Below are 10851 nucleotides of genomic sequence, written 5' to 3'. Positions count from 1 at the left end.
CTGGCAGGCAGGCAGGCAGCAGCTGTACCGCGGAGTCCATGGTGGGCGAAGCGCTGGAGCAGGCACCGAGTCCTAGCAGGTAGCCGGCGGCGCCGCCCGCCCCCACCCCCTGCGGCCCTGCGTCTCCGCCGCTACGTGTGGACCTCCCCCACGGAAGCCTTCTCCAACATCCTCGTGTAGACCTGGGGCTCTGACCTCGTTGCAGACCTCTCCGGTGAGAACGCTTCTCTGGAGCTCCTCCCCGCACTCTTCATCGATGGTATGCTTCGCTACCGACTGCTATAGTAGAACATCTCCTCACTCTACATATGCTCAGTTAGAAACTAATGCCTGCAGTAGTTAATTAGATCGGGAACAGCACGAATGGCTTTATTAGAAGGGTCTAATTTGACAAAGACTTTTGCTCATGGAACCATGAATTGTGGCAGCTCTTAATTGTCAGTACTTTGAAAGAACAAATAGCTTTTCAATTTTGTGTTTGAATTCTAATTCCTATGGATCTGGTTACTGCAGAACCCTTGATTCGTAGGTATTAGCAAAGGACAAGTTTGCTGGTTTCCTTTGTATGCCCTTCCATAGCAAAAACTTATGAAAATCAATGTCCCGTCCCACCAACACCTCCTTTCTTTGTTCCTACTAAAAGCGCCATACGGTGTCAGTGGTATGGTCGCATAAATTTAGCACTAGAAGTATGTTACTTGGATTCCTCTGTTTTCTATGTACATGAATTCCTGTCAAATTCTGTTGGCTTTCTTATTATTGCCTTGCTAGAATCTTGTGAATAAACAAAATGACCTATATATTTCCGTTTGATGTGTATGACCAATACTCCTTGACCAGCTCGCGGAAGAAAGATCCTTCAGTTTCCATTAGGTTTGTAGGTCTGTCATACTCCATTATTTTCCCTGAAAGATTATATGCATCATTAGTATGGACTATGAAAATATATGATGTAGTCCTATCTTATAAAAATGTTTTAGCAAGACTAAGATAATACAACGGAAAAAGGCGGGTCACTGTATGAAACTAGTGAAGTTAGCATCCACTAATTGGTGTAAAAAAAAAAGCTTTAGTAGTGTTGGGGGAAAAGGATCCACATTGCATTTTGGTTCCGAGTATGATTTATATTCCGTATTAATTTTGTGCCCGTAAATAAGACTAACAATAAGAGAATCACTGCAGCTCTCTTATGTTGGTGATATAGGAAAGCATACCATCGCTCATTGCAAGTACCATGTCACAGTCCATAACTGTCGGTATACGGTGTGCCACTGTAATAACGGTGCAATGTTTGAATTCTGTTCGAATAGTCTTCTGAAGGACAACATCTGTTCCATTGTCTATAGAGGCCGTGGCTTCATCAAGAACTAAGATGCGACACCTTCTCAAAAGTGCGCGTCCCAAACAGAAGAGCTGCCTTTGGCCCATGCTCCAGTTCGACCCATCTTCCGCGACTGTATGACAATGATCTTGATTAGTAATATGAACAATTACACAGTTTCGGAAATTGTGCTAGCAAACAGATATATCTAGTGCGCCTAGGACTACTGACGGAAAATTGAGTAGCACACGTATGTTCATCCTATTTTGAACTTTGAAATGACTGAGGTATAGCTTGCTGTTTTCGCAGCTTCTTAGGAACAGAAAAAATGAACTCTGAAAACTAAAGTGCATAGGCAGATGGAATTTCCTACCAAGTGAATCCAATCCCTGTTCTTTCTCCTGGACAGTTTCAAGAAGTTGACATTTATCAAGAACCTGCAACAGAATAGAAGGTAAGACAACTATGGTGAATTGGTGATTCATTTTAAGATGTGCAAGGGACATAAAAGGAGAAAGGTAACTTGTCATCTGAGATGCCCTTAATTCAGTTTGACAACGTGGTGAACTTTCTGAAACTGCTATATATATGTTACCTTGATAACTGAGCTAATTTGCCATGGTTAAGTCATCTGATGATTGACAGATTGAATAAGATAAGAAAAATAACATAAAAAATTATGTATCATTACATATATTACCTCCCATATTTGTTGATCTGAGAATTGCCCAAGAGGATCTAGATTATATCTTACAGTGCCCTGAAAAAGTGTTGGATCTTGTGGGATGATGCCCAAATGTGAACGCAGGTCATGTAAGCCGATAGAAGTGATGTCCAAAGAGTCAATAATTATTTTCCCTCCAGATGGTTCGACAAGGCGAAACAATGCGCCAATTAACGTTGTTTTCCCACTTCCTGTTCGACCAACTATACCAATTTTATCTCCACCTTCAAACTTGCAACTGATTCCATGCAGTACAAGGGGAGCATCCTTTCTGTACCTAATCTGTCAAACAAAATGTTTATACCACAATCTGTTACAATTAATCCTAAAGGTTTTCACCTCTTAAGGCATACATGTATATATTCATATTTTTGATTCATTACCTTCAAATCTCTAATCTCCACACTACCAATTTGAGGCCAATCCGGTGCCGGCCGGTTTTCTTCGATGACTTCTGCTGCTTCACTTTTTATGTCCATGTACTGGTTCACCCGTTCCACGGATATTATTTGATTCGCAAAGGTGCATTGCTTTCTAATAGAGGAAACAAAAGACATATTTAGGGAAAGACCATACGACAAAGCCATTCCCACAAAACCTGCAGTAACAAAAGTAATTAGTTTCTCGATTGTAATGTTGATCTCTTCATAACAAATGCTTTTGGTGCTTGTGCTTAGCATAAGCTACTGACCAGGGCTAAAAGTTCCTGGAGGAAGAAGAACTATGAGAAATGCAGAAAAAGAAAGGACTGCAGCACTCATTATTTCAAGGCGTTGAATCAGCCATTCTGTTGCTGCAAAGTTGTAGAAGTATGGGATAGCATTCTTGTCAACAAGATCAGAATTTTTATCAAAGAAACGATCTTCTTCCTCGAAGGCCCTTATGGTTATAGCCCCTGAAATCGATTCGCCTAGGTGATTTGCTAGAGCGGACTTGGTAGTGCCATTGATCCGCATAAGTTCCTTAGCAGAGGCTAAGTAATACTTCTGCATGGCAAAAGAAAAAACATGACAGATCATCGGAAACGTTAATGGAAAACGGTTAATTAATTCACCCTTGGATGAAAAAAAGCAACAGAATACATCTGCTGGTGCATGAAATAATTACTGCCAAATATAACTGTAACAAAACCAGTTACCTGTAGTCTAACTGACAAAACTATCATTGGCACGGACACAAATAGAACTTGCCATGTAACAACAGCCAATACCCCCAGATTGCTGTATCCATTCAGGCTGGCACTAAGGCTAAACATGAACGCGAATGGGACATCAAGGTCGACAGTACTCAAATCGGAAGAGACCTGCATTACAAGGGAAAACAGAGCTGGCCCATCATTAAAAACGTCAGAATGTGAAACAGAATTTCAAATTTATTATCATGTTTGCCATCTAATCAAGAATTCTTACCCGGATAAGGACCCTTCCTAGAGGAGTAGAATCATAAAAGGACATCGGTGCACGGAACAACGAGTCAAGTAACTGGGAAAACAAGGATCTCGATGTCTGGACCCCGAGAACAACAACCGATAGACATCTTGATAGCAAAAACAACATCGTGCAAAGTCCGATAACAATGTACACAGTGATTAGCCTCAGTGTACTGACACGCGGATCTTGGACATTCGCCGCCATCCAAGAGTTCTGCGCTATTTGCCCCGCTATGAAGATCATGTGAGAAATGACACACAGAGAGGCATACATGAAGCCTCTGTTCTGGCGCAGGTAAATCATGTAGGGCTTAAGTCCAGTGTCTCCTGTCTCTCTTTCCTCTTCCTTGATCAGTTGGTGTGCTGGTGATGGCTTCTCAGACTTTGTGTATCCACTTCCATAGGCATGATGCTTCTCCTTTGTTGATGTTCCGTTTGCTCTGTGAGGAGCAGCATTGTTATCAACATCTGAAATCCCAATGGTATCCTTATGGGCATTTACAAGGTCTTTGAATTCTTGACAGTCCGCCAATAGATCTCGATAAGGTGCCGACCGAATAACCTCCCCATCTGACATCAGCTGTTAAAAATTACGACTAGTTTAGATGATAACATGAACAAAAACTTACAGGCCATTATAGATATGTGTGTGTGAGAGGGAGACCAGAATGGAGTCGAAGACGGGTAGAAAATCGACTTGGTGGGTGACCAGAAGAACAGTCTTGTCTGAAAGAGCGCCCATGACATATTCCTGCATGTCAGATAAATCAATGGTAACTTAATTTAAACAACAGTTTCCCACTAAAATCATTAATCACTCTGCAAAGCTGCTGATAATTGTGATCCTTACATTGAAGAGGCCGGTTGCTGTATGGGCATCGACGGCGCTGAAAGGGTCGTCGAGGAGATATATGTCTGCATCTTGGTACAACGCACGAGCAAGCTGAAGGCGCTGCTTCTGACCGCCACTCAGGTTCACTCCCCTCTCCCCGATTTCAGTATCGTCTCCGTACGGCAACATCTCAAGGTCCTTCACCAGCGAGCACCTCGCGAGTGTTTCCTGGTACCTTTGGCTGTCCATACGAGACCCGAAGAGAATGTTCTCCTGCACGGTTCCGGTTTGGATCCATGCGTTCTGTGACACATATGCTATTTTTCCGCAGACTTGAATCTGATGGATGAACATTTTACACATGATTAAAGCTTATTGTCACATCATGACCTTATAAATGTTTAATTTTCCATCAGCTGAATGTTAGGCTATCAATTCTGAATACTGCATCTATACTTGCTACAACATTTGCAAGTGGTAAAGTTTACAGTGGAAATGAAACCAATTCAATACAGAGGCCTCGAATACAGACATCCGAACACAGCGTTAACTACATTTGCAATCAAATAAGAAGGGAACTTAAGTTAAAGTGCAGATATTGTTTTCTTTAGGAAGCCAAGTACTAATAATAGCTATACTAGCCACGAGAATATCCAAAAGGCATGGATACATCATATATAGTCTTATAAACTGACAGATGTGTGGTTTTGCATTTCATTAAAAAAACGAAGATGATGTTATTGAAAAGCATACCGTGCCTTCAGTTTTCGGGACCTCTCCGAGTATCGCAGCCAAAAGCGTCGACTTCCCCGACCCTACCTCCCCGCAAATCGCAACCTTCTCCCCAGCTTTGACCACCAAATTTACATCCTTCAGGTTAGGCTTTGATGGATCTTCGCACCACGAGAACCAGCACGAGTTCATAGCTACCGGGTAACCGATGCCTGCAGAGGAACATTTCTCCTTGGCTCGTCCATTCAGCTCAGGTGCACCTAGAAACTTCTCTATCCGAGTGAAAGCAACCTTAGCCTGCACCACGACTCCGAGAACCTCCGGTATGGCCCGAATCGGGTCCTGCACCAGGCGCAGGGTCGCGATGAAGGTGAAGACGTTGCTGGCATCAAGAGGGATCTCCAGAAAGTAGCATGTCAGAAATGTCGCCGCCGAGACCCAGACAGGCGACGACCAGAAGAGGACGCTGTTGTACGCCCTGCTAAGCTGGAACGCCGACAGCCACCTGTACTCGACCTCCCTCAGCTCCTCAATGGCCTTCCTGAAGTGACCTTCCCACGCGTAGAGCTTCAACGCCTTCATGTGCACCAGTGACTCTGACATGGCCTTCAACCTCGCGTCCGTCGCCTCCATCAGCTTGCTCTGAAACCTGTGCTGCAGCTTGGCCAACGGAGCGTTGCAGAGCACGGTGATGACGACGACGACCAGGGACGAGACCATGGCGGCGCCGACCGCGCTGTAAAGGATCGCCAGAGCGATGCAGAGCTGGACGACCGTCGTCCATGTCTGGTGGAACCAGTACGGGAACTCCCCGACCCGGTACGCGTCGACGGTGAGGTAGTTCATGATCTGCCCGGAGGAGTGTGCCATCTTCGCCGAGCTCGATAGCTTCTGCTGCTTCCTGTAGATGGCCGCCGAGAGAAGCGACCTCACCTGGAGCCCCAGCCTCCGCGTGCGGAAGTACCACTGCCTCTGCGACAGCGACTCGCACAATTTGCAGATGAACATGAGCGCGGCCAGCGTATAGCCTTCATGCTTGGAATCGGAGGTCACTTTCCCGGTTGACAGGTTGATGAATGCCCTCAGGAGCAGCGGGCCTGTGGACAAGGTGAGCACCTTGAGCAGGGCGAAGAGACCTGACACCATGATCCCGCACTTGTGATGAGAAACGATAGCCCACAGGATTGATGGTGGTGTGCCATCATGTGACGTCTGCTTCTTCTTGTTCAGCTTCTCCACGAACATCGAGTACTGGCTCTGTGCCCGGTCCGTGGCGCCTAGCAGCGGCATGTCTTTGTCGCCGAGGGGCTTCTCGTAGCCCGTCTTCATCAGAGGGTTCAGCCACCAGAATGTCATCTGGCTCAAAATGCCAGCTCTGGCAAAGGGAGTCACCTTCTGCTGGCTGACCTCTGAAGAGTCATCAGCTACCTCACTGTCAGCTGTGTCATCCGTCTTCAGTGGCTCGTATAATCCTTCATGTCCCTCTTGATCATCATGGGCATGGCTGCTGTGAATGCTGTAGACAAGAAACATAACTGCGCCTGGCAGCGACAGGAGATCCAAACAGGCCTTAACAGTGATCGGCTTCTGAGCAACAATGGCGACAACCGAGGAACAGGAGACGAACACCGCATAGATGGTCAGCAAGACCGACCATGATTGAGCGAACACCGACCCGAGAAACCGGCTCCCGGCGGCGAAAGCGAAGCCGGCGAGGAGCAAGCTGAATCCCTGGGACAGTGTCACAAGCCACCAGTGCGGCAGGCAAGTCCTAGAGGCATCCGGATGGTTGTCGAAGTTGCTCCCCAGCAGCATCCAGAGTCCTAGGACGAGATGGAACAACCCCAAGCAGCCATTGAACACCACGGTGGCGAGATGCAGCGGTGAGCTGGGCCTGAGAAGCCGCTGGCGGCGCGTGGCGGACGCTCTGCTCTCGGGGAGCCGGACGAGGAACCGGAGCAAGAGCACGACCGCGAGAGGCGCGACGATGCCCGTTTCCACCAGGTGATTCACGCAGGTGGAGGCGTTGAATACTTCTCTGAGGACGCCCTGGTCGCAACAAGCCGGGCTACCACACAAGTTCATCAGCGTCACCCAGGAACCTGAGGCATAGATCACAGAGCATTGCGTTGCAGTGAGATTTCCCAGCTCTTGTAGTACCATTGTAGCAATGCTGATGTAGGTATGCAACAACATGCATGGGACGGGTGAGAAGCGTATAGTACTTACTTGCGATTGCGAGGGAGCTCATCTGTGGGAGCGTGCGATGACGAACAGCCCTGCTTGAAGCTGAAGCCGCCACAAACAGGGCATGGAGCAGATCAAGATTGATCGCGAACAAACTGTGCGACTCGATCCCGAGATTCACTTCTTTGGTTAGTACTCCCTCCGTTCCTAAATGTAAGTCTTTATAGAGATTCCACTAGACGGACTACATACGAAGCAAAATAAATGAATCCACACTTAAAATGCATCTATATACATCCGTACGTAGTTCATAATGAAATCTCTACATAGACTTATATTTAGAAACAGAGATAGTATTTATTATGGGTTTGTCGGTCCCGCGAGCAACTGTGGCGCTGTTGAGTATTGACCTCTCTGTTCCGTAGCGGCCATCGCTGCGTGCCGTTTGTCCGGAGCTTTGGCAGTGTGCGCGCACGGCATATGCCAAAGAATAACAGAGCCGTAAGCCGTTGGGATCTCGTGCCTCGGCGTCGCGGGATTTTTTAATCATGAATGATTTTGGAGGAAATCTCCCGGAAATTGACAGGAGCGGACGAGCTCGCCTGGTCCCGGAATCGCTTGCCGCTCGTTCTCAAGGGGATATGGGCTGCGTCTGGTATTGTCGGTGTATAGTTTGTTTGAAGATCCTATATTTTGGGCCGTATAGGAGTCGGTCGGACACAGGTGAATAGCGGACGGCCGTTTGTCCCAGAAGCGGCGTCGATGACCTGGACCCATCTGTTCAATGTGCATGCCGGCAGCTGTAGATGAGGCACACACGTGACCCCTCTCTTTTTTCTGAAACTGAGCACTCATTTAGCGAATCCTATCACGCCCGCATATCCCTCCTGAATCAGTTCTCCTCTTTTTTGTGAACGAACCAGTTCTCCATTTTAACGACGAACCCTTGGTCTGCCGAAACCACACAATATTACGGCAAAACTTTGACTACAAATAAAACTTGTGCAAAAGATGGTAGTATAAAGTTTGTAAATATATATGTGTTTGACATCACAAGTTTAAATTGACATCACAAACCTGAATTCCTGGAACGGCCACTTTTTTTTTGAGAAACACGTGTAATTTTATATACGCTGATTCGTATCTAAAATCTAACAAAATACAAAATAACTCTTATGACTAAGAACTATAATAAAATCTCTTGAAAACACCTTCACTGTATCAATCTCTGCTAGAAAAAATGTTTCAAAGACTTCGGTAAAGAGGCTGCAATTGGACCAAAGCAACGTGGTTGTCACTATTTCACCCACACAAACATTATCAATAATAGTTTTTGAAAACGCCTTGAGTCGTCCATCCAAAAAGATGGAAAGCCTTTATCGATGAACATACTTGAGGCGGGGATGATTTCAAAAGTGCAGGCCGTCGAATCACAATATCTTCACCACGATGTCGATGAAAGATTTCAACTTCACAAAGAATCAAACCAACAAAAAAATGGTCACACCAATGTAAATTCACCAGATCTGAATAGTCGGATCCGTGAGGACAGAAAACTCTCTAATATCATGGCACCGCCAAAAGAACAAAAGTAAATTTATTCTTACAAAAACGATGATCAATAGACGATGACGAAAAACGTACAACTCTTGAAGATGCGAGGTCCCCTGACCTCTTAGCGCCAAGATGGCAGCCGAAGGCGAGGGGAACACCTGAAAAAACACCTGACATTCGTGTGGCAATTATGATAAAACACCTGAAAAGGTAAGATATTAATTATCTTCAGCAGCTGATCAGTAAATCACAGGTCACATTACTACTTGATTTCAAATGCAATTTCCTAGGAGTACGTATTGTAGTAGTCTCTTCACCTAATGAGCCGAGCTCCTGCCGACTTCAGGCGCTTTAACAGTTCCAGTCTTCTCTGCATATCCCCTGATTGTTTTCTATAGGGTGCACACTCTACCGGCGCATGGTGGCCGTTCAACAAGTGCCCACCCAACATGGACCCAGCATCAATTAGATCGTTGCTGTCAGATATAGTACCACATTGACTTTAACACTGGAGAACGCATCCTTCCAACACCCCAGCACGCATGACAGTTTCGCCTTTTTCAGTAATATCTCTTTCTAAGCAGTGGCAATATCACTTGAGCGTCTGCACCACAACGGTGCCAATAATACAGTCAGGGGATAATTTAGGCGTGATTTACCTCTTCGTCCAGAACGGTGCCTGCGGGTCGTCCCTGCACATTGACTGTTTTGAATCCGGTGCGAACAAGTTGCTAGACGCGCAAGCGCCGGCGAGGCATCACCAACATCAGCAATGCTGGACTCGGCTACTGCGTCCACCGGATCTGCAACCGGCTGCGCCGGCCGCGTGTATTCACCACCCAACGTGGGAAGAGGGAATCTGTCCTCCAACCGGATAACGCTACTGAGGTGCATGCCGCAAAATCACTACAATCTACAGCGGGGGCAAAAACCATACCTGTTAACCAGATCTGATAGGAACTCGAATGCATCTCCCAGCGCCTGTGCCGCCACCACTGGTTCGATCTCTCCGCCGCGCAGAGCAAAGCACCCGAGGGAAGAGGGGATCTGTCCGAGAGTAGCAGGTGCCCGAGAGGTCGAGCCGGGTAGGCAGATTCCTTTTTCCTGTTGCGACGCCGTTTGGCCACGCCGGTACGGGGGCGGCCGCATCCTGTACTGATGGCCTGCCGTCACGGCAATGCCTAACTCCGCCGAGCAGATCGTACGGGCCCACTACCTTACATGCACTATTCCCACTGCGTATACGAACAAGTATTGACTGCCGACTCCCACGTGACCGTGTACCATTGGTCCACAAAACAGGTGCGCGCGAGCTCGTCCGCTCTATCGCTACTCTCGGAAATCTCCTTGCTATATTACACAACCAAGCATGAAACGCATATCTAGAGAGGAAGAGGACCTGCCACAGGTGGCGAATGCGACGAGCCGGGTGCCTCCTAACCAAACCACAACCAAAACTCGGAGCGAACCGACGAACCACATGAAAATCGCTCGCCGCCGGAGCTTGCACCCAAAACACATAAAATCAACCGATAAAGTGGTGCAAGCATCACGGGACCACCAACACGAGCAGCACGCACGGCCAACTTGACGAAGCCACCGTCGCAATGCGAGAGCAAGGTCTACAAGAGGATCCTAAGCACAGAGGCTTGGAGGATCCCAAGGGGGGCGATAGCACCTAGAACAAACAACGACCACGATGAGATGCTCTGGTAGCACAGCCCATGGAATGGATCCCACACAACCCAAAGGAGCATCGGATCAGAGCAATGCTAGAGCTACGTAAAAAGTTCTACGTGATTAACGTAATAAATCAGGTGGATGAATATGATTGGAGATAAGGGGGAGGACGGGCCCACCCCCTGAAAATCAGGGGGGGGGGGGAGAGATTTAGTTGTTAGGAAGCTTAGGGGGGGAGAGATTTAGTTGTTAGGAAGTTTACGTAAAGCTGTACGTGGCTTTTCGTAGATGTAGGATTTTCAATCGGATCATGCAAGAAAAGAGAACGAGAGAATCACCCAAACCACGAACCTAAAATCCACCAGTAATGCTACATCTACGTAAAGCACAAA

General features: G+C 47.0%; 1 protein-coding gene and 1 pseudogene across 1 annotated transcript; both read right to left on the bottom strand.

Annotated features, from left to right (window-relative positions):
- Positions 1–560: 560 nt before the first annotated feature.
- Positions 561–10851, bottom strand: part of LOC123043856 (protein CHROMATIN REMODELING 5-like) — a 27896-nt pseudogene continuing 17605 nt past the window's right edge.
- LOC123043855 (uncharacterized) lies at positions 8308–10005 on the bottom strand. The gene is made up of 3 exons (XM_044466443.1): positions 9717–10005; positions 9439–9638; positions 8308–9355 (listed from the first exon to the last, which is right to left on the bottom strand). The coding sequence occupies exons 1-3, from the start codon at positions 9926–9928 to the stop codon at positions 9282–9284; spliced, it is 486 nt and encodes a 161-aa protein (XP_044322378.1). The 5' UTR covers positions 9929–10005; the 3' UTR covers positions 8308–9281.

This window comes from Triticum aestivum, chromosome 2B (genome assembly GCF_018294505.1).
Source record: "Triticum aestivum cultivar Chinese Spring chromosome 2B, IWGSC CS RefSeq v2.1, whole genome shotgun sequence".
Taxonomy (NCBI): domain Eukaryota; kingdom Viridiplantae; phylum Streptophyta; class Magnoliopsida; order Poales; family Poaceae; genus Triticum; species Triticum aestivum.
Note: the sequence above shows the minus strand (reverse complement) of the source record. Positions and strands in the feature narration are given on the sequence as shown.